The sequence below is a fragment of the Fulmarus glacialis genome, unplaced genomic scaffold (assembly GCF_000690835.1).
Source record: "Fulmarus glacialis isolate BGI_N327 unplaced genomic scaffold, ASM69083v1 scaffold9345, whole genome shotgun sequence".
In the NCBI taxonomy this organism is placed as follows: domain Eukaryota; kingdom Metazoa; phylum Chordata; class Aves; order Procellariiformes; family Procellariidae; genus Fulmarus; species Fulmarus glacialis.
Window position 1 is genome coordinate 5,185 of NW_009211127.1, and position 24,463 is coordinate 29,647.

Here is a 24,463-nt window from a genome sequence, read left to right on the forward strand (position 1 = left end):
CTGAAGCAACATTGTTAACATTATACAGGGGATTTAAAATCCAGGTTGTAAATTCCACTTACATATGGGTATATGGGTATCCCTGCCTGGTACATGGAAGCTTTGTAATGTAATTGTGATTTTTTTTTTTTTTTTTTTTTTTAAAGCTATAGTCAATGATTTTTTAATAACATAAGTTAAAATTGTTGATAACGGTATTTTGGCTTTAAAATAAAAGTTACAAGTAATTTTCTTTTTTTGTTGACATACGAGAAAACACATAAAAAGGACTGAGCACTTCAAGAAGAAATAAATGATATTTTCTTTTTACGAAGCTCTGCCAAAGACAGTCACCAAACCCAGGTGCTCAAAACTGATGAGATCATTGCAAAGCTTCTGGGTAGTTTAGATGTGATTTCATTTTAGCTTCTGTGGCAGAAAAGGTTACATTTCTTTGTGTTTGGTGGATTAGAACTTTTTTGTGGGGTTTTGTTTTGATTTATTTCAAAATTAGTAATAGTGCTAGTTTACACTGAAATTCTTATAAGCTTTGGGTTTCCTCGTAGTACTTTTATAGTGGAAATGAGACTGTCAGAAGCGCTTTGTATTGCCCTAGTTCACTGACTTCAGTGTATACTGCTTCTCCTGGATAACTTATTTTCTGAGTAATTTTTTATGCTGGTGGTTGCCTGCACCCAATTTTTCTGTTGTTCATGTTGTTTCAATGAAAAAGAAGAAATATTAGCTTCACAATTACTTATATGCATGGAAGGAGAATAAAACTTTGCAACTTAGCAATCTATAAATAGTGCAGCTATGAGTAGTATGACACTACAAAAAATATTTCTCAGTCCTGACTAGCTTTAGGTTTTATAATAGTAAAATAATTAAATGAGCAATGGAACAAATATTAGTGAGGCAAAAAAAATCAGATGTGAAAAAGCAATAGCCTAGCTTTGTGTTAAAAAAAAATAGTAGTAGATTGCAAATGCTCCTTAATAGGGAGTTTAGGTACTATTTTTAACTGGACAAGTAGCTCTGAAGCTCTCTCATGTTACCCTGTGCGATGTATAAGTATGCAGGAAAGCTAAAGGCAGGTAGATGTCTTAAACTGTGGAATTGTTCATGTGAAAGAACAGACAGACATTCATCATCCTCTGGGGAGTTTATGCTGGTTGTTTGAGATAAAGTGAGCAGCATTATGGTCAAAGTGGCAGTCTGACTGAAGAAAAGTAATCTGTGTATTGCTCTTTCAGGTTTGAGTATGAGCACAGTTGAAGAAGAGTCTGACACAGTGACAGTAGAAACCGTGAACTCTGTGACTTTGACTCAGGACACTGAAGGGAACCTTATACTTCATTGCCCTCAAAATGGTATAGAATTGTATTGCATATTCTTTTTTCATTGATCCAACCATCATACTTCCCTGCCCCAAAATTCTATGAGCTACTTGGATTCAGCTTACTGTGCTGCAATTTGTTCTGTTCCAGTTTAAAGAAGGATAAAGTGTCAAATTAGGTGTAAATCACAAAATTATCTATATATGTGCCCAACAAGGATATTCTGATTTATTTCTGTGGAAATGGGCTCTTAGAACCAAGCATGTACCCAAATTTCTGTAGACTTAAGGTGGTTGGTGTGTGTAATGGGCTGTGGATGGAATTTACAAAGAAAATCTCACAGAAAATGCTCGTTGAAGAAAGCATGTAAACTGTTCTTGCCCGTGACTTACACCAAGTTCCTGGGCAGTAGAAAAGCACTGAACCAACCTATCACATTCGCTTCTACCTTTTGTTTTGGTCCACTTTGTTAACAGAACTTGGTCCAAAGCTCCACTTTGTTAACAGAAAGTAACCTGCGTATGTTTTTGTTGTTAGAAACTGATGAAGTAGACTCTGAAGACAGCACTGAACCTCCACACAAGAGACTTTGCTTATCAGAGGATGATCAAAGCCTTGATGATTCCACTCCATGCATTTCTGTTGTTGCAGTTCCAAGTAAGTTGTTTTAAGTTTATGTACTCTTGTAGCAAATGTTTCTTTTGGTAAAGGTTAAAAGTGGACTTTTTGGATCACATGAGAATATTTTGCATGTTTTATTTTCAAATTTCATTAATATACTTAGGTATCATCTTTACTTCTCAGAGCCTTGGATGGTTTTGCAGCAATTGTTATGTATACAGTACTGGCAAAAATAAACCTGCCTTACAGATGGAGGACTGCAGGCACAGGTGCATTGAATAAGTTGAAGGATAAGTGAATGAACAACAAACTAGATGTTCTCCTCCTGCAAAGAGCGATTAGGTTTTTTTAATGAATAACAGTATAGTTAGTATTTCTGTAATAGTGAGATGTATGGTCTTTTTAAGGTAGAGATTGTTGTACAAAAGGTAGGCTGAGTACTGAATTAGTCTTAAGGCAGTTGACTGATTATTGGGTTCAATATAATCTCCCAAAGGGAGGCAAAACCAGATCTAGCAAATTAAAATACCAATTTACAATACCTAGAGTGACTGTTTCTTTGGTGGAACTTAGTAGAAATTCCTTAGAAGTAAAGGCATTATCATGTTGAAGTTGAAGGAAAACTGAGGAAAAAGAATGCAGCCGAAAGGTTTGAATGTTGTCCTTTAGTAATTGGAAAATACTGAAGATGGGACTGGAAAGGAAGCATTAATACAGTACCAAATGTTCGCACCAAATCAAACACCTTTTATCTATATGTTTCACATTAGGTCTTAGTTATAGTCAAGTGTAAAACTGAAGGTTTCAAAGCCCATATTTAAGAGGGTGAAGAGGAACAATTGATATGAAGAGGAACAGTTGATAATCATCTTGATGATTTTACTGTGTCAACAAATAAATACCGAATAAGGCCTCTTTAAAATTTTCAGTGCAAAGGTAGCAATTTATAAAACCTGTAGCATGCATAAAAAATGTTACAGGAGTAAGGTATACAACTAACTTATCAATTCTGAAGTTTCAGAAAATGATCAGAGCTTTGAGGTGACCATGACTGCCACCACTGAGGTAGCTGAAGATGAGATTAATGAAGGAACTGTTACTCAGATTCAGGTACAGTAAAACTTCAAAATTGACCTATTTGATGTACATTTTTATTTAAATTGAAATGAAAAGGGAAACAAATAGCAGAAAGGGCTTATTAAATGAATAAGATTATTTTTAGTATGAAACTTGTTTGTAAAATGTTGTTCTATAAAAGTGCAATTGAATCATTTTATATATGAAAGAGGTTATTTGTAGTGTAACTTCCTGCCCAAAGAGCAATACAGTAAACAGTAATAGATGTAACCCTCCACTGATAATTACTTGTTCTGTGGTGATCTTGAAGACAAGTTTATCTGTTATTTCTGTCATTCTTTGATTATAAATTAAGCTTTATAACAGGCCTAAATATGCTTTGTCTTGTCACCAGTCCTAACAGTTACATACGGTTCTCGTTGTGGGTGTATCATGTTTAAAAGTTCTAGATTGGAGATGCTGGACATAGTTCTCTTTCCACCAAGCCAGTGAAACTCTTCCTATTCCTGTACATTAAACAGGATGAAGAATGTTACCTAATTAATTCTTACAACATCTATATGTTAAGATGCTAAATCTTACTCAGGTGTTTTAAGGCGAACGTACTTTTAATGCCATATCTAAAAAGTGGCACTTTCTGAGCAGTCAGCAAGGTAAGTAGGTATGCTGGTTTCATTTTCCTTCAATTTATGCCTCCATGTTAAATGCAAGTGATAGAAAGAACTGAAGATCTTACTGGATGATTTTATATTGGTCTTTTCAAGATTCTTCAGAATGAACAGCTGGATGAAATCTCCCCAATGGGCAATGAAGAAGTGTCAGCTGTTAGTCAAGCCTGGTTCACAACCAAAGAGGATAAGGATTCTCTAACAAATAAAGGTAGGGTATTTCAAATGCAGTTCTCCCACGCTGCAAAAAGATAAGGTTTTCAAATGTCTCAGAACATTTTGCAGGTTGCATAAAGTAATCTCTGGCTTTTTTAGCAAAGATACTTGAGAAGACTGATTCTAAAAATGCTGAGAGATCTAATGCATTAAGTCTTCACCATCCCTCTTACACTTTGTGTGCAAGAAGAAAGTTGGAACTCCAGATACACTCAGGGAGGAAGAGGGGCCGTGCCTGCAGTAGTGACAGTGATTCTAGTGGCCGTGGGAGAGAACTGCTGCAGATAATGTGTGTTGGCACAGGTGGGCCAGACGGTTGTATTTGCTCCGTTTGCACTTCTACCTGGTTGGAGATGGAAAGCTGCGGTCAGAGGCGGGTATACCAGGAAAAAATGAATCTATGCTCAGGCTAATACATCTTCCTCCGAGTAGAGCTTATTAGTCTGGCTACTAAACGGTTTCTGGAATGGAGTTGCTTCAGGAAGAACAGGGATTTTGTAGACGAGGATCTACTAAAATAATCACCATTACTCTTAAAACTGCCACCCCATTGGCATTCCTCCCTTTCAAAATGTACCTGCGCAATCATGTAGTAGTTGCTGAACTTTAGAGGAGGTTTTGGGTTTGGGTTTTTTTTCAGGGGAAGTTCCTTTCTAAACCTAGAGAAACAACTTAATGTGAAATGAAGACATGTTGTCTCTCCAGTTTCCTCAGTCTCTCCACTGTTTTTCTTATCCTGACCTTACCTCTTTGTAGGAAAAAAAAAATCAAAATCTCTTCCAGTCAGTCCAAAGCAACCCCCTTTTTTATTAGAAAACTTTAGGGAAAAAAAGTAATGGTTTTCTCTTGCAGAAGCAAATGATCTCTTACTCAGTGAGTTCTACTTCAGAGAGGTGCGTGTACTGCTGAGTCAGGGAAAAAATGTGGGTGAGGCACGCAGAACCTGGGTGTTGCATATGGATAATTCAGAGGAAGGGAGCTGAGCAACTCTGTCAATGGCCATTTCACTCCCTTGTCCCAAGTGTGCACTAACAGTTGCTTCTAACAGCCAATAAATAATTTCTCCCCCTTTTCTCTGTCCTTCTTATTTATTAGATTTATAGGGCTTCAAAGCTATTCAGTGTTCAGTCCAAGGACTGGGGCAGAGATGGGATAGCAAAGAGATCCCTTTGCATCACAGCAGTGAGGCAGCTGGGTAGAAGTAGTGAGAAATCACGTTGCTGCAGTTGCTGTGCTCTAGGGTGAGAAGCAGCACAGAGACTATGACCTTTTCAGTAGCCAGTGGTAAAGGACTTTGGTTGGGAGCAGCACATTGTCAGCTGTGACTGGAAGAATATGTATTGGTGATTTGGCAGAGAAAGGACTTTTTATATGACTTTGTAGCCTGTTTGATGTATGTTGTCTTAAATATATTAGAAACTTACTGTGTTTGTGGCTGTTTCACAGGCGTATCAAGTGACCATATATATCACAAGTGGCATTTACAGTTGTGAATGAATGAGGGCACTAAATCTGGTGATTCTAATTAAGAGATTAATAATTTGAGGAAGACGTTTCCAATAAAATATGCCGAGAAAAATATTTGAGAATCCATACTAACTGAACTTTCCTTGGGGTCTCCATGTTTTGTCACAGAGATCAGCTGTGGAGAAATCCCAGTATGTGTCTCCTTTTACAGTAGCTAGGAGTTTCACGTGTGTTGCCTGAGCTTATCATTTTATAGAGGTCTCCACCTGATAATGCTTTCTTTGAAGACCCTGAAGTGGGCAGGTTATAATAATCTTGGCACTGCATATGCAAACATGTGAAGTGCAAAATATACTTCCTTTCCTAAAATAGCTGGGTATTAAAGGTTATTCCATGTAAAGAGTAGCAGTGTCCTTTTAAGTCAGTTCAGATGCTTAGATAGAGGTGTGAATCACAGCTACAGTGCTAGATTATTGTTCTGTCTCTGTAGCTTTGGAAGAAGGGATTGAAGCCATCAGGCACAAGGGAAGAGTTTTCTCTCATCAGTTTCAACGCAATTAGTAATAATGCCTGTACTTTTCATTATAATTGGATTTGAGTAAACAGTCTCTTAGGTGTGTTCTGCCTCTCGGCTCTGGTAATTAGCAGGCTGAGAAGGAAGTATCCTGATTTTTCTGAGCAGAGATGGGCAGGAAGCCAGCACACACTAGTATGTAAACTGGGTCACCAACGTAATCTTAATTATAAGTGATTGTTAATATTAAGAATGGTATGACCATGAGGGGAAAAAAGAGGAATCAATATAAATTTAGGGTAGGAATGTTTTATGAATAGACCTCAGGTTTGAAATTTTCTCTCTGAATAAAGTTGATTGATTTTGCTTTTAAAGCTTAGCTGGCATTGTAGTTACTAAGGGCATAGACAGAGAGGAAACACAACGTTTGCTTCTATTGGTTGCCACTTTCATTTGGGAAATAAAACACTTGCCATGAGTCTTTATCTTGACTGTGACCACTGGCATTATTCCCAATGCAAAAAAAAAAAGAGAGATAGGGACCAGCTTGTCAAAATAGACTAGGTAGAGCATTTACCTCTATGAAAAGCACTCACAGTAGGTAGCGCTACTCACATGTTAGGAAGTGATAAGGCATATAAGAGAACCCCACATTGTTGCCAACTCCTCAAGTAATATTTTGAGTCACATTTTAAGTCCCAGCTTCTGGAATCATTTGAGTGCATGGAAATTTCAGCTGTCAGTTTAAAGACAGAAATTTTCTAGTTGTGGCTGAAGACAAAGCCTGAAAATATGACTTGACAGCACATAGAGGAATCCATGGTCTGTTTTAAAAAAATGGATGTTTTTGAAGAGGGGTCTGACTCCCATTATTTAACATTAGTTGACAGTTACTAAGGATTGTTTATCAGTTCTGAAATAACATCTGTTTAAAATCAATTCTAGTTAGTTTAAGTAGCTAAAATTACTACTTTCTTTTCTTTGTTAATTGCAATAAGGGTCATGTTTTTCTGATATTTTTGTTGTTGTTTTGCTGGCTTTCACTTCAGTAATTAGTTTGTCATTTCTATTTTCAGGCCATAAGTGGAAGCAAGGGATGTGGTCGAAGGAAGAAATTGACATTTTGATGAGTAACATTGAGCGTTATTTAAAGGTATGTGTTAGAGTATGTTATCTGCTAGTTGGCGTGGTGATGCAGCCCCTACTAGAAACCAACTTTCTTTAGTACTTCCCAGAATGTGCAGTAAGTGATTCTGACTGGTTAATAGTAGAAATGGTCATTACCCATTTGAAATACATAAGATAATTGTATCCATACACAGGATTTAAGACTACTGAATGTAACAGTGCTTTTAATTCATGTACTGAATATAACCCATTTTAAAATTTTACGTCAGGGTGCTCAAGTGGCTTTATCTCTTTTTCTGAATATACAGCACTCATGAAATCTTTGGTGAAGACAGAGGAAAAAAAATGCACTAGGAATAGAGATAATTACAAAGCACTGAATACAACTTCCAGACTACTTTGATGCCATATCTGTATTTGTTTACTACACTAACAGGATGCCTGTATCGGCTTTCTTCCCCTTAATATATTGTTGTCAGAGTTCAGTGTAAAAATAGGCATGCAGTTAACACGCTGACAGTGATAATTGCCCATAAGTCATATTGGTGGTAAGCTTACAGCTGAGAATATTTGAGCTGAGCGCTTATAGCTGAGAATATATAGCCTGGATATAACAGGTTCACCATTCTTCATTTGTGAATCAAAAAAAGCCCTGAATTTAGCCTTCATTGGTATAAAAATCCTCCATATTAGTTGTAGAAAGTGTGCCTGCCCACACGTGTATTAGAATTTCTGCCACAAAATCATTCATAGGTAATATTATGTTTTAAATCTAGAAAAGCTTTTTTAAGCTAGCTAAATAACTTTTTTGAGTTACTGGTAACTCATTTGATTCATTATTTTCCCATTTATCTCCTTTCTTGAGATATTGAAATATAGTGATTTTCAGTTTAAGCTGAAGTTAAACTAAAGCTTTCCTTTTATACTTAACTCCAGTGGTTTTGTATCAAATTTGCTTTTAGTTTCCATCAGAACAAGAAGAGTTCAGTTCTTAAGTGTTCTACTTCTTGGTTTCTGAGGTGTTTATCTAAGGTGTTTTGTTTGTGGTTTTTTTGTTTGTTTGTTTTTTTAAATGCTTTCTTCTAGGCCCGTGGAATAAAAGATGCCACTGAAATTATATTTGAAATGTCAAAAGATGAAAGAAAAGATTTCTACAGGACAATAGCTTGGGGTCTGAATCGGCCTCTCTTTGCTGTCTATAGAAGAGTTCTTCGCATGTATGATGACAGAAACCATGTTGGAAAGTATGAAAACCTCTAATGCTGCATGGTTTGATTGGTATGAGTAGGGTCATGTATTTAGTGTTTGACACGTTATATGTGAGACAGAAGATTCTAGCCAAACAGACGTAGCTCTTCCTGATCATAAGGCACTTCTGCTGAATCCTAGTATCTCAACCTTGACAATAGTTGTGTTAAATTGGTGGTATCCACAACTTAAAAAAAAAAACCAAAGGTGCAGAGAGGATTCTGATATGATTAGAAGACTTTGACACAAGCACGGATCTGCTGAGAAGTAGTTTTTTTCTGTAACTGTGACATTGAGCTAATTCATTCCTGTGCCCTTAGTTTGCCCATCTGTAAAGCTGTGGGTATGGCGCCATCTAGAAGTGCTGAAAAGGATGTTAAATTTTAGGTTTTAAATGTAGTTGAAAATTAAAAATACCATCTCAATGCTGATTTTTATTTTTTTTTTTAACTGGAAAATCAGCCTTATGGTGATTGTGAACTGAGACAGTAAGGAAAAAACAGCTGTTTATTTGAGAGACTAATACACAAAATTCTAATTCTGTTCTTAGTAGTAAGATCATCGAGAATGAGGAATTTTGCTGGCAAATGAGAGGAATGTTAGATCAGATAACCTTAGAAATGCACTAATGTGGAAAATGGCATTTGTTCTTCACGTTCTTTTGAAGCTTTCAGTCAGATTGTTTCTTATAGCTGAAATTCCTTAATCTCTTGTAACTAAACGTGTACTGTGTGGTTAGTGAAGTAAAAATATTTATGCTGTATGTTTTCTGTTTAAAATAATGCCTTTTTATTTACCTGTTTCTTAGGTATACTCCTGAGGAAATTGAAAAGCTTAAAGAGTAAGTCTTTTTAGTAACAAGGTCACACTACCTTGTTTATATTTAGTAGATTGAGTAGTTTTTACAGGTTTTGTTATATGAAATCACTGAAAAGTTACAAGTAAATTTGACTGCTCCAACTCTATCAGAAAATAGTGGTCACTAAATTAATGGGAAGAGAAATGAAACTACATTTGGATTTTTTTTTTTTATATTTTCTAATGTGTTTTCAGGACGTAAGCAATATGCAACAAAGCAAGCCTTCTGTTGAAACTAGCAATGTTACGGCTTGTTACAGTCAACATTTGCAGTTATGTTTCTGAAAAACAGAAATTCCCTTTCTTTAGGAAACCTGAGCAAAGGTTATTTCTAAAGCAAGTGGCAGATCAAGGGTAGGATCTCCCCTATGAAGTATTAGAGAGATACGTAAATTGTCAGGAAGGCTCTTTGATTTTGACTATGAACCTGATAGATCAAGGAGGAGGGGCTGCAGACTTTATCTCCTCTTGCAGCTTTCCAGGGTTGAGCAATTTGAAGAAACCATGTTGGACTGAAGGAAGGAAGGGAGTGTATTTCATTGTGTTGATGGATATGTTTGGATCAATTTAGCTGATTTGTGTCATTCGCAAGGTGCCTGTGGTTCCAGATATGTCAAAAGTAGTCATGGCTCAACATGTTAAGCAACCTGTTGTCATGTGTGGGAGGAAAATAATAGTTAAAATTATGAACATGATTATGCAGTGTTTTGCCTCATTGAAATTGTAGGATGCCTGGGTTTTCATCGGGCATTATGTAGATTCCTCAAGTGATCTCTATACCGCCTGAAAATCCTTGAGGAACTTGTGTAGAATGGATGTTGGCTGTTTATCTAAACATTCATATTGTACTTAACACAGCAATTAAACCTCACAGCATTCCTATAGATAGTAAACATTTTATAAGTGAGTATCCTGTGGTTTAGCTGGCCCAAAAGGCTTCTAGAAACACATACGAAAAATAGCAGTGATGGTAGAAAATATGTTAACATTGTAGTATCAAAGTTACTCCCCATTCTGTCTTTAAGCCTGTAAAGCGCACATTTATTCTAGTTTTATCAGAGCGTATTTGATATTTTGGTAATTTCTTAACTGAGTGTAGTGCTAATAAGCGTGTTTCTATTTAGGCTGAGAATAAAGCATGGTAATGATTGGGCCACAATAGGAGCTGCACTGGGGAGAAGTGCTTCATCTGTAAAAGATCGATGTAGATTGATGAAAGATACCTGCAATACAGGTGAGGTAAATGCTGGTGTCAGTAATGAATATTCTAGTTAAAACTCTGTCACCTTTGCCTTTGTCAATGGTGTTTTCAGAGACGTGTAACTCTGAACTTACAATGAGGAACTTACAGTGTGAAATCTGGGGACATTTTTAGAACTTACTTGGTATAGTTTTCTCCAGTTTCACTTCTTAAAGATCAGAACATTCAGTTTATTTTTGCAGTCCATTATCCATCATAGGTTTATGCCACTGGAGCATATTTTCTTGAGGTGGATTGAAAAGTACTTTCCCTTGTGTTTAAAGTTCATAAACATACACTGTATATTTGGTGTCAGTTAAGAGACAGATGCACTTTAGGAATAAAGTATTGTTTATTTTGAAATGTATATATTCAAATGGAAGGAAAATTTAGTCAGACCTCATGTAATTACTGTGTACTAAATGATTGCATGGTTAATTTACTTCAACTAATACAATTCAGGGAGCTTGGACCAGTTTGGTTTGGTCAGTATTTTGATAAGTTCTGTGTGGCTTCATTTATCTGCAAGAGGAAGAGAAGAGAAAGAAACTTCACAGCAAAACAATGGAATTACGCATTTGTTAGTCAAGAATGGATATAATATAAAGTGTTAGTAAGAACAGTTGTATCTTCTTTGCAAGTCAATATTTGCATCTGGAATAAGGTGTTAGGCACTGAAGATAAATATCTGTTGACATGTTACGGATCAGAACAGAGGGTGTCTGCTGTTAGTTACGTTTGGAGGGGTTTTCTCTCTTTCAGGAAAGTGGACAGAGAAAGAAGAAAAAAGACTAGCCGAAGTAGTGCATGAGCTAACTAGCACAGAACCAGGTGACATTGTCACACAAGGTGTATCGTGGGCTGCCGTAGCAGAAAGGGTCGGGACGCGCTCTGAAAAGCAATGCCGCTCTAAATGGCTCAACTATCTCAACTGGAAACAAAGTGGGGGCACTGAGTGGACCAAGGAAGATGAAATAAATCTGATCTTGAGGTTTGTTATTTTAGTTACTTTTAAAGGTTCGTAATACATGATGCTAGCAGGATTCCATTGGGGTCCCTTTTGCTGGTTTCTTAGACACTAAAAGCTCTAGAACCCTCCGAAAATCACTGCTGTGTTTACAGTTCCCAGAGATTTATTATTGAACATATTTTTTGTTTTTTGTTTTTTTAGTGAATGTTAGTGTTCGTGAAAGGTGTCAGATTGAAAACCCTGGAGACTGAAGTCTTCTTTATTCCACAGAAAAGGTACAGCACAGGCAGCGACCGTGCAAGCTTCCCACACGTTGCCCCACCAATGCGCTTTAACCCTTAACTGGAGGGTAGTTCAGTCTCCCTGCCCGTTCAGTCCTTGGCCTCTCTGCTGAGATGACCAACAAGGGTCAAGTGTGGTGGTGGTTTCTGTGATGTGGACATCTTGTCTACAAAGAACTAAACCGAGACTGCAAATTAATTTCATGTAGGCCACCAACACTGTTTGGATATCGGCATCTTTGACTACATTTGAACTGGCAACCTGGTAGTAACTTTGGAAATCTTTCGCTCTCTCCAGTCCTCCTCCCATTTTGAATGCCTTTAACTCAGGCTTTTTAGCCAGTGGATTTTTATGGGTTGATAGTTTTGGGTGGGAATAAAAAGCCAAAACATACAGGGAATTGAAACAACATTTACAGAGCAATATTTACTAATTTACTGAAGCTGTTTGACTTGAACTCAAAATGAGGAACCTGATTCCACATTTCGGAATGTGCTGGTTATCTGGTTATAATTCTTAATATTTCTGTACAAATGGTATCTGTTTTGGTGTGTCCAGATATCCTTAACTGATCCTACAGGATTGTTTGGTTGTTTGGGGTAGCTTTTTTTCTTTTTTCCCTTTTTGTTTTTGTTTTGTTTTGTTTTGTTTTAAGCTAGATGGAGTATTCAGTGCTATTTCTTGCTTTTTGAAGAGAACTTTTCTTAACTTTCACAAAAATCTTTTCCCTCTCACTGTTCACCTCTCTTTCGTATGCTCCAGGTTCAGATGAGCTGGAGGCAATTCAGAGATATCTGTAGTATTCCAACAGATTCTGGTAGAATCCAGTGTGTGCAAAACGTCTGCCAAAATTATATGAAGACTGTCCCTTACCTGGAGAGCCTAATGGGATTGATTTATGAGGAACTGTTTAATACTGTAGTTAACTTCATCTGCTTTGGCTAAGAAGCATCTGAGAGGAGGCAAAAATCTATGTTAAGGACGGATGAGTGTTATTTAGGAGAAAACAGAAGTAAATATCATAACATGAAATTAATTAAGTGAAAGTTCAGAGTGAATCTCAGGAAGTATTTCCTGCCTTGGAGATGTGTTTGGGGAATGGTTTTCCAAAGAGAAAAGATGCAAGTACCATCATTTGGAATGCTTCATAATAATCTGATCAAAGCCCTAATGTATATGTACATAAGGAGAATAATCCTGCATGGCAAGGAGATGGACTGGATCATCTAACAGGTCTAGTCCATCTTCTGTTGTTTATGATTCTGCTTGACCTCTGGCAGCGTGGAGCCTTGGAAGCCTGTGTCGATTCATGAGCTCTGGTGGACTATTCACTAGCATGCCATTTTGCTGCTGTTACATGTGACAAGACCGGAGATGTGCAACACCCCTTCCAGTCTGGAGGGTAGTTTCTAACAGGTAAATATTTTCTGTATCCTGCCAGGATAGCGGAACTTGAAGTTTCTGATGAAAATGACATCAATTGGGATTTACTAGCTGAAGGATGGAGTAGTGTCCGCTCACCGCAGTGGCTTCGAAGTAAATGGTGGACCATTAAAAGACAGATTGCAAACCACAAAGATGTTTCATTCCCTGGTAATGTACTACTTGCACACTTCTCTTCTGAAAGCTCTTTTCACAAATGTCAAAGGAATAAGGCTGCATTTTGTTGTCTACTTACAGCATTGCTGGCCGAAGAGCACATTGCTGCTTTGCTGGAAGTTACTGGCCCCTCGTATCTGCTGGCTGAATTGCTCCTGCGAGCAATCCTTAAGTGTTTCAGTTGAAACAAGCCAAGCTGATGTGTACAACTAAACAGCAGATTTTGCCAACTCCCCTCACTTTGGCTAAAGTGAGAGCATGTATATAAGCAGCTCAGCTGGCGGATCTCAGATGGTGATCATCATCATCATCTGAGGGCATGTGACCTCTTCAGGTGGAAGAGGATATGTATCTGCAGCCTAACAGTATCACCTCAGATTAGATCTGTTACCTTTAAAATGTTAAAAATGTCATCTGTGTGAGGTGCGGAACCTTAGCTGTAGACAGAACATAGAGCTACTACTTGCTGCACAGTGAGGAGGAGGGGAGGAATTGGAAGTATAAAGCTCTCCAAATACGTCTCTCATAGCTCTCGTTCTTGATCAGAGAAACTAGTGCCTGAGCCAAAGGGTGTTTCAGTCTCCGTGACCTTCAGTCCTCCTTTTCTCTGTCTTGGGAAGAGGAAAAAAAATCAGAGAGATTAGGCGCGTCATAATGAAAGGTGTGATTTAATGGACACTTTTTCTGTGGTCATCGGTGTAGTTATATATTAGTCATGCCTGGAGGCTGCAGTTGAGAGGGTAGCCTTGTAATGCTTAATATGGTATAAACCATATGTTAATAGACAGTTGTTGCATCAAATAATTGATAGTTTAAATGCACCACTGCATCAACATCATCCACTCTCTTTCCCCAGACAAAATGTCATGCTGTCAAGAGTGGGAGATGTTTAGCAGTTCCCTGTATTTGAGTAGTAGAAAAGCAAAGGCCTCAGTTTTTGTAACCTTATACATGTCAACTACTCCCTCAGTGGGATAAGGAAGAAAGGTGGTGGTTTATTGGAGCAGTGGGCCACTTCATGCACAGACGAAGAATTGGCAGGCACTGAGAAATTCTGTCTCTTGCTCCCTATTTCCAGTGACACTGCTGTCAACCTCTTGAACAAATCCGCTTCCATCTTTTGTAAGATTGGAGGGTTTATTTCTGATAGCAGCATTACACAACTAATGATGCTGGCACTTGACTGTAACTTGGGAATATGTCATACATGTTTTTTGAGAGATCTAAAATTTTATGAGCTTTTCTTTTTTTTTTCCCAAGCATCCTAAAATGTCTAGGTTCCTTGAGAAAATCAAGTTCACTCCAGTAGTTGACTATAAATGTGTTTTATGTATGTGCTAAATTTCTAGTTGATATATCTCTATAAATTGTTTAGGTTCCAAATTCAGAAGGATTTGGGTTACTTTTTTTCATCTTGGATAAACCTCACATGCAGCATTTCAAATGTGCTTCTTTAACATGCTTTAGCATGAGTTTCTTTCTCTCAGTGCTGATAAAGGGTCTTAAACAACTCCATGAGAACCAAAAAAACAATCCAGGGCATCAGCTTTCGGAGAACAAATCTGGAAGTGGATTACCAAACACTAATTCCAGTTCGGGGGTTCAGCACGTGCAGATTCGAGTGGCTCGCTTAGAGGAGAACGCAGGCAACGCACCAAGCCCTATGGCAGCTTTGCAGATTCCAGTCCAGATTACGCATGTCTGTAAGTAGCTGAAACGAACAACTCACTGTCCTCTAATGAAACCTAAACATCTTATGTTAAGATAGTGAAGGAGGAGTGGGCATGTCTTAAAGAATTTTATTAATTCTGCTTTGGTCTTACCATAACTTCAGATTAAGGGTTTCTGGATTCCATTTGCCCGTTTCTAACTTTTGTTAGGCAAATGTAGATATTACTGTGACAATAGCACCAAGAAGCTGCAATTGGAGGGCCTGGACATAGGGGTTGTAGGTGTCTGTCTGTGTGCATGCACACAAGAGCTTGTCATATAACGTGTTCTTTGAAAAGGCTTCAGTACACAAGCCTCTTAATAAAGATGCAGTATATATGTTTATTTCTTAAGTTGCTTCTGGTAGCTCTTGTCCAGAACAATGAATATCACCGACAAGATCTCCTTTTGTAAAATGTATACACTGCTGTCCCTAAGTTCTGATGAAGGACACTGAAGGGAAGGTGTATAATGTTTTTTCTAGTCCTGCTCTGTATTATGCAGTTATTTCTAGGCACAAACACTCTGGAAAGTGTTAGCTTCCGAGTCACGCCGACGTTCAGCTGACGATCTGCTCTAGCCACTGTATTTTTTTTTTTAAGTTGGTGCTTCCCATCCTCTTAAAGATGAACTTTGTTCGTTATCAAACATTTATTACCAGGTCTACTTTGATTGTAGTGCTTATTGTTTGTTTTTGTAACTAATCTTATTAAGTAACTCCAGTCATCCCAAATGCAGCCTGTCATTCTCCATTGTCTAGTGTTTTGCAGTTTGTCAGTTGTGAATTTTATTTGGAAAATTTAGTGCTTCAGTCTTGCTGGTTACAAAATTAGTTAATCGGGCTAAGAACTGCTTATTCAGACTATGACTAGATAGGCATATGGTAGACATTTTTTTGCTTATAATGTCATTATATTAGCCTATCTTAATCTGCTTAAGTGCCATCTTCATTTTATCTGGTTTATTTCTTAATTAAAAGTCACGCAATACCAAGCCAAGAACCTTTTATCTATAGTAATACAGCAGTGGTCTCATACTCTCAACCAAGCTTGGTCAAAGCTATTGGGTTTTGATGAGCAGGCAAGAAGTGCTGGTATTCTGTAACCTTTAGTCCTTTCTGAATTGAATCCTGTAATGGTTATTTTGTGATGTCACTTGCCTTTTTCCCCATTTTAGTCTGCTTTCCTGAAGAATTTCTGTTTGTGTAATCCGAGTGAGTTTCGTATAGTGTCTTTTCTGTCTGTTTCCCAATCTGGTGACAGCTGAACCTGTTAGCCAGTTTCAGCTGCATTTGATAGAAGCCTCAAGGTTTCAAAGGGGTAATTCCTGTAAGCTTTATGAACGTAACTGGCTAGGTAACAGGCAGGCCACACTTTACAGCTGTCTGCTAGTAGATGCCAGGAAATCTGCAGCAGGAAACCTTGAACATGCCATTACAACAATAAAAGCTTCAAAATCAGAGCTTGTATCTTCTTAAGAGACCAAAATTATTCTACTTTGAAGCCACAGAGTCTGAGATGGCCAGGTTTCCAGTGCTTGGAGCACTGCTGTCATCATGTAGATCTTTTGCCCTTTTGGTATTTATGGAATTACTGGATGATCCCAGGCAAAGTATTAATTTGCCTCCAGCTTCCTGGAACTTGTGAATTTTTTAAGAGTAAGTAAAAATCATAATTATGGTTCTGAATAGGTTTTTTGATATCTTACAAAGCTTTGGGTATGAGCTGTTTGGACCTGGTGATCTTGAAATGTCTGATACGTAAACTGTTTTCAATGCTTCTCTTCGTTACTTTTAGAATTAATGGAGATAATTGCATAAATAATTACACGCTTGTAGGAAGAATACTTACAGCTTTTATACACTGCAATTATAACACACAGGGTAGGCATATATCTTGGGGAGCATCTGATGTTTCATCAGTGGTGGACATACTGTGGAGGGCAGAAAAGGTTAAAAATACAAAAAAAAAAAAAGAGGTCCGTGGGAAACATAGCAATATTAAACCTGACACCAGTTTAAAACAAGTAATACATGATCCAAAGGATATGGTTACACCAGAACCTCTTAGAAATCTCATTACAAAAAGTAATTATATCACATCAGATCATGTTATTTGTCTGCTTTTATCTCTGTGCACTAAAACCATACTTTCTTTCTTTCGCTCTTTTGATTGTAGAATGCCCTCTTTAAATAGTATTGTATCTTGGGTACCAATTAGAGAACCTTGTCATTAGGATTGCAGCCAGTTTTCTTTTTCCTCGTACTGGAATTAAGAGTACCCTGCTATGGAGTAATTATAGTATGTTATGCTCTCTGCAGGGCTGAAACTTTGGTTTACATACTTTCTTTTTCTTTTTTTCCTTCCTTTTGCAGCCTCAACTGATTCCCCTGCTGCTACTGTTGACTCTGAGACAATAACACTAAACAGTGGAACACTACAGACCTTTGAGATTCTTCCAGTAAGTAACAGAGAACTGATATTTGTTAGTGTGTTTTTTCTTTTAAGCACAGCTACTTCTTAGATTATGGAATGGTGCATTTCCCAAAAAAACAGTTCTCTAGTGGTAAGAGGAAGTTAAGAGATCTAAAACTTAAAAGTTCAAAGCAAAATATATTTCTAAATATGTAATGCATTAGAGCTGTGGAGTAAAATGTGAGTTATAGTTAAATGCTTTAAATCTGTCTTAATGCCTTAGTGCTATGAAGTTTTCCTTTGTGCTTTTTTTTTGTTGTTGTTGAAATCTGACATAATGGAACCAGAGGAAACTCCCAGCAAGTAAAGATTCTCTCAATTCCATTGTACTGTAATTTATAGCACAGTTTCTCTTCCATCTCAGTGTTAAGAGTAAGCTGAATTTGTTCCTTTCTTCCTGCTGTTGTACAGCATAATACAGTCCTGCTTTACTCGTAGCCTTAATACTTGTCTTGGTAGCCTAAGGCTATAGATGAGTTTGTTTCTATTTCTTGAGTGCAGTACAGCAATCAATGCAGTAGGGATTGGATTTGTTTGTTTTCCAGGGGAGTTACAGTTAGGCTAGTTCATGTAAATAAGCATGCTCTGAGTGCTCAGTGTGGCCCAGGAAGGCAGTGTGTTTGGGTATTAAACTTGTGTTGTCCTTTGTAGTCTTTCCATCTCCAGCCAACTGGAACACCAGGTACATATTTACTACAGACAAGCTCAAGCCAAGGCCTGCCTTTAACACTGACAACTAGTCCCACCATGACCCTAACGGCTGCTGCTGCTCCAGCCTCCCCAGAACAGATCATAGTTCATGCCTTATCGGTATGTATTTTGAGCAGCGAAAAGACTGGAGTTTGGGCAGTGGGGGGAGGGGAACATAATAATGCAGGCTCCTATATGTGCATATTAAATTTGTAAAGCAGTTCTTAAGTCATAACAGTGTTACTTTGCTTAAAATACTGAAGAGTAAGAATTTCTTTTTTTGTATTGTTTTTAAAAAGCAGCTTCAAGTTGCTTCAAAACCTAGCTTTGTAAGCAACTTAGTTCTTACTGTGGCTGAACATGATGTCTCCATGTAGTGGCTTGCCCCCCAGAAAAAATAGTACGGTTTCCTGATGTTTCCAGTTACTCTCACAATTGAATATTGGTGTTCACAAGACTTGTATAGTAGTGACAGTATTACTTTTTATTAGAGGGAGGGAAGGGGAAGCAAACTGGAGATTGAATAACAAAAGTGATGCAAAATTCAGGAAAAATACTCTGATTTTTTGAATCCACAGTGATCCTCACCTGAACAGTTGCCTCTTTCATATTATGTATTTACTTTATTTGTGACTTAAAGAACAGTTGACACCAAATTCAGTCTACAAATTCATCATTTAAGGCCAGGAAAGGGCAACAGATTATCTGGGCTGACATATTATATATGTAAAACTCTAAATTACACTTAGTAATGAGTTCCTTGAATCCTTTTGCGTTTATTTGCTGAAAGATTTAAGATACTTGGAGGAAAGTCTCTGATGTTTTTTGGTTTTGTTTGTGTCTCTTTTTGCAAATACTGCTTACAGCCAGAGCATTTGTTAAATACAAGTGACAATGTCACAGTGCAGTGCCACACGCCAAGTGTCATAATCCGCACCGTTGCTGCTGAAGATATCTCCTCCTCTGTCACTCAGGCAGAACTTACTGTTGATTCAGATATTCAGTCAGCTGACCTGACAGATCCTCCCGATACCCTAGAAACAAATACTTTCCCAGATGATATCCATCAGTCCAAGTTGAGTGATGAGGAACAGTCAGCCTACAATGAAGATGATGCCTCCAAATTCAGCAGCAGATGGAGTTATGGTAAGAACCGAGGAGGACATTTCAGATGCCAGCCTGAAACAGGAAGAGGATTCTCACTCTGATTTACCCAGCACTTATGTTACTGAGGTAAGGGAGTGCACGATACTTGATACTTTCCCCGTTTCTGCATGGAGATTGATTTCATTGCATTTTTGACCTTTATGTTAAGCTATTCATATGAAGTATGTCAGTGATTTCATGTATATCGTAGTAGTTTGTTCAGATCCTCTATCCTTGAGCTTCATTAATATGTTATGGTGTGATAGCATTTAATTTGGTACTAAGGCTTATATTTGACTTCGTCTGGAGCATTGAATGCCGCAGTAGCTGTGGAGTTGCTTCACTTCTCAGGGTACTTTTGCATGATTACTGTGGAAAGCGGGAATATTAGTGGCACTGAACAGTTGCCTTCATCTGATTACTACTTGATGCTGTTGCTTTAAACTAGGCTGTTAATTGTTCAACACACATACTGTGTAGATAGACAGTAGATAGACTGCTGAGCAAGGGAGGTGAGGTAGAGTATTTAGTTTTTGCTCTATGAATCTAATAACATATTTCAAGGTGCACCACAGTTTCTATTTCTGAGGACTCTATTAAACATAGTACTCCACTTAAGTATCTGTTAAATTGGAATTTGAAGCATTTAAGTTATTTCTCTCTCTGGCCTCAGTTTTATTCAGTTCCAACACCTGAGATGCAGAAATTAGTTTTATCCAAATTATTTCAGGCATTTGTTTATACTAAATTCCACCATCTTACAGTTGCTGGAATTATGATAAGGATGATAAGGAAAATAGAGATGCTAGAAAGAAGATAAACTCTCTTTAGTGGGTAGAAAATACCTCTTTCCTTAGAAGCTTGATTAGGTTAGACTGTGGAAAGAGATGAGTTAGATTCAAATACCCCATCCTGTTCTCTAAAACACTGTGCTCTACAGTTGCTGTAATTCTGCTCTTTATCAGTGTTGAAAATCCATTGTTGATATGCTTTGACTTTGTTAGGCTTTGTCTTTGAAGAAGTTTATAATAGACACTGCATATCCATTATGCTCTTATAAAGAGGAGGATCTTTGTACGTCTCAAGAGTCTGCTACTACAGAAGCGTTTGAATCCTGAATACATCCGAAGCTGGGGATTATTCTTCCATTTTCCTCTTGTCTCATGGTTGACATAGTTGTGATAAGATTCTCAACAGCTGAGGCAGCCAGCCCATCAGCTTTCTCCTCTCAGTTTAAAATTTCAGCTTCTCAAGGTAGAATTAGTAAACTTTTGCTATAAACCTAGTTCCTAATTAAACTTTGTAGAAATCGCTTATGGCTAGCAGGATATAAAGACATAGTAAACTTTTTTCCTATACAGAAAAACAAACTGAGTTTGTAATTCTAATTTGCCTTACACTTCCAGTCCACAAGTTTGACATGTGTATTTAAATTCTAGAAAATAGTGAACTGTCTGTGAGTGATTCTAAGTGAAGTTACTCTAGAAAGACATGCCTAAATTTTGCTTTCTTTAAGTCAGTGCTGCTTTTATGCACTTACCAGTATTGTATTGTCACTGTGGATGTGGGTAGTGGGAAGCAAGCAGTCATGCTGCAGGGTTTTATTATTCCTGGCTGAGAAAGGTGCCCATTTGCCACAATGGCTTCTTTAGTTTTTCATGCTGCCTCTTCCCAGTGTCAAGCCTTGCAACATACTGCTTATCATGGGCAGGTTCAGCTGTGCTCTCTGCAGAAATCTGCTTTTGCAGGTCAGGCATACTATGCCTGGCATGAATGGGTACACATTTGGACGAAGTCTAATTCACTGAGCACAGGTAGTCAACTCCTCTTCAGCAGCACCAGGGAAGGGGTTTTCAGGCAGTTGCCTTTGCAAAAACATTGTGAAACTATGTAGGAAAATAAGTTTTGCTATAACTACATGGAGGAACTTCAGGATTTTCTTGAACAGAGAGGGCTGTGACCTCTCCCAAACATTTCCTGCTCCCTCTGAAAACAGTAATAAATCTAGGTACCTTCCATTCTGCCAGCAACATTTGCTAGCGCTCTGCATCAGTGATTCCTGAAACTTGAACAAACCTTACGCATGTTACACACAAAAACTGGAATCCAAATATCTCTGCTTATTCTGGCAGTACTATCTGGATGTCTTTTCACTGCGTTTGCAGAACCAGGAGTCTGCTGGAGTGTGCCGTGACCCTGAGTAAGCCAGATGTATTACTGCCATTCCAGTACTACAAGAGCCAGGGAAGAGGCAGCAGCAGCTATTACGGGACTGGAAGAGAGCAGGGGTATTGACAACTTGTACCTGGAAGGAATCAGTGTGTTGCCAATTTTTTGATACAATGAGGTTCAGCTAAAAAAGTTTGGAGCCAACCTACAGTCAGCAAGTGACAGGGCAAGCAAGGCACAGCAATTAAAATGGGTCTTTTGAGCTCTGTGTTCAGTAGTTAAAACTTGACACAGAAGTAGAAGTTGTGAAACTAGGTATTATTAAGTTCTGGTAAAGCTACTGCATTTGTGGAGCTGGTACGTACTATAAAGGTACTGCTTCAGTATCTCGGGACATCTAGACAGCAAGTAGTGGAAAAGCTTAATTATTCCTCTTTATAGACAAAACATTTGACTTACAAGAGAACATTTTATCACCACCTTGCAATTTCTCCTTTCCTCTCCCCTGCCCTCCTGCTGCTTACAGGGTAGAATTCTTCTCATCTTGCACAAGGATGAAACATGCCCTGTAAGTGCTGAAGTAAATTAGCTCAAATGCTGACATTTCAATTTAATGAGATAAAATTCATCCAGGGAGTCTATTGCTTCCTATGGGATATGGCTGAGCAAAGCAGGTTTTTCTGTTTATGCTACCAAGAGTACATTCTCATGTCCTGTTCTGTGTTGTGCAGGACCTGGGTTCTCCAACGATAGAAGAACAAGTTGATCAGCCTACAATAGATGATGAGACTGTGCTTATTGTTCCTTCTTCCCATGGTTTTATCCAGACAACGGATGATATAGACAGCGAATCAGTCTTGCCCCTGACAACTCTAACAGGTACGACAGTCCCTTCGTATAGTTGATGCTGGAGCTAGGATTCCTTAAAGCAGTATGGCACATTTGAGTTCCTGTAAACAACGCTTTATAGATCCTTGCTTTCTCTTAAATAATTTGCCATGTCATTGCTATGAAACTAAGCAAGTTGGTTACCCAACTGGTATCAGTAGAAGTGGAAGAAAGTCCCACTTAACCTTGTGGGAAAAGCATTAGAACAGCAGCTGCTTCATCACTTGCTGAGCTGTTTCCATCACCCTTGAGCCTTCAATTAGTACACATAGGCTAATAAGTAACTCTTTCTTTAGTGTGCATTTCTTCATGCCTAGTACTTGAATGAAATTTGTTTCTTATTTGAGAGAAGACCAGAGGCATCAGAAATGCCCTTGATGCCACTCATGGTGAGGGCCTGGGCTATCTGGGGGTGTGTTTGCACAGCACTCACCTGGAAGGGCTTGCTAGCTTGTGCCACGCTTCCCAATGCCAAGAGTCATCTCAGGCTTGGAAGCAGCACAGATACATTCTCCCACTGCTGCACCTAACAAATACTCCTTTCCAGAGGAAGGATCTCCTTGCAGAGCCATCAGAGGGGCAGCACTAGGCCTGATAGAGTAACACCTGATGAATCCAAATGTGAGTCACACCAGTTGCATCCATATTAGTCAAGGCTTACCTTGAAACTAGAAATTGAGAACTGCCTAGTTTGAGCAACATTGCTTAAAATTGGTTAGAATTCCAGACTGCATTTTCTGTCTCCTAAGTGTGTGTTTTACATCTTGCTATAATAGCACAGTAAATAATAGTCCTAACGTACTATGTCTCTTGACAGATCCTATCCTACAGCATCACGGAGATGGGTCACACATTATTGGCTCATCATTGGGCAGTCCTGACTCAGAAGATTCAAAGGATGTTGAAGATTTAGTGAGCTGTCACTGAGAAGCAGTAATTGTGTCCATTTTCTATTGACCATGTTTGCATTGTGAAATTAGTTACAACCCTGTGCCACATTTCCAAAGAAAGCAGTCAGTCCATGTCTTTAAACAGAAACTTCCAGTTTGAAATGACTACGGTGCACTTTCTCTGCTCAGGCTATTTACCTCATTTGTAAAGGGTTACAGAGCAGCCAGCGGAAGCCTGATGTACTGCGTCTCAGCCGAGGTGTTTTAGTGTTTTAAATAAACTCTGTTGCAGTGCTCACTGCTAGGATCCACGTGGTCAGTTCTGATCTGACTTGCTACTGGTGTGCTGAACTGCACATCTGGAAAACTGGACAGAAGTCAAGGATGGTGGACTGTATCCTCTTAGTGCCGCAGCAAGAATTAGTTTGCACATGTTTCATGAAGAACGGGTGAGGATTTCTGCACTTACTGACTCTTGTAATACATGGAGTAACAGACTGTTACATTTCAGGAAGAAATGTATTCCATCAAAGACTTCAGGGAGCACGGGCAGCATCATGAAGAAATGGTCTGTATTCCCATCTCATCTGGCTTGTTAGTACGTCTACGGCATAGGAAGAAGACACAGATGCTTATGGGACTTGCCTGGTCTGCTTGTTCCTGAGGAGTCCGTTGCTGGCAACGGACAGAGCTCAGAAAGATCACTTATGGAACATCTTTTTTTTTTTCTTTTCCTTCATCACTACAGCAAGCTGAATAAAAAGGGAAGGGCTATGAGAAAGGGAAGCTACTGGGACCCACCAGCCTCCCCCCACAAGCTTGTAACTTCTTTGAAGATTGTTGTGAGTAGGCTGGAACATTAGTCTCTCTTCTGTTTACATGACACTACCAGCCACCTCTCCAGAGGTGATTTATGCAGCAAGTTAGTAGATGGGAGGTGGTGTGGAGCTGGCAAAGTCTTGGAGAAATAGCTCTGTGAGAATTTGGGCACAGGGCCCCGAGGCAAAGGAAGCCAATTAATTCCTACATACAAGGGTTTGAAACAGACACTAGGCTGAGCAGCAGCCTGTTAGCTAGGGATCAAGAGAAAAAGCTATAGAAACTAAAGACTCATGTATAAATTATTTTATTTATTTCTGTAATTAGCTCTTCATAATCAAGAGTTGGTCTTTTTCAGTCTGTGGTTTTGTTAATGTGAAAAATAAGTTGTAGTTTCAAATGGTTGCCTAGGGAACAGAAATAATTGTATATTCAGTTTAAACGAAATAAAGAGTATTTGTCTTACGTAA

At 38.4% G+C, this 24,463-nt stretch overlaps 1 protein-coding gene across 1 annotated transcript in view; it reads left to right on the forward strand.

Annotated features, from left to right (window-relative positions):
• The window catches only part of DMTF1 (cyclin D binding myb-like transcription factor 1), a 24,797-nt gene extending 334 nt beyond the window's left edge, over positions 1–24,463 (forward strand). The window contains 17 exon segments of the mRNA XM_009577412.1: positions 1,236–1,352; positions 1,857–1,976; positions 2,956–3,050; positions 3,782–3,896; positions 6,959–7,035; positions 8,097–8,254; positions 9,067–9,099; positions 10,241–10,350; positions 11,119–11,347; positions 13,050–13,201; positions 14,695–14,910; positions 17,292–17,377; positions 18,043–18,201; positions 18,948–19,213; positions 19,215–19,314; positions 22,128–22,275; positions 23,102–24,463. Of these exon segments, the coding sequence (XP_009575707.1) occupies positions 1,236–1,352; positions 1,857–1,976; positions 2,956–3,050; positions 3,782–3,896; positions 6,959–7,035; positions 8,097–8,254; positions 9,067–9,099; positions 10,241–10,350; positions 11,119–11,347; positions 13,050–13,201; positions 14,695–14,910; positions 17,292–17,377; positions 18,043–18,201; positions 18,948–19,213; positions 19,215–19,314; positions 22,128–22,275; positions 23,102–23,211 (2,291 nt within the window). The 3' untranslated portion in view covers positions 23,212–24,463.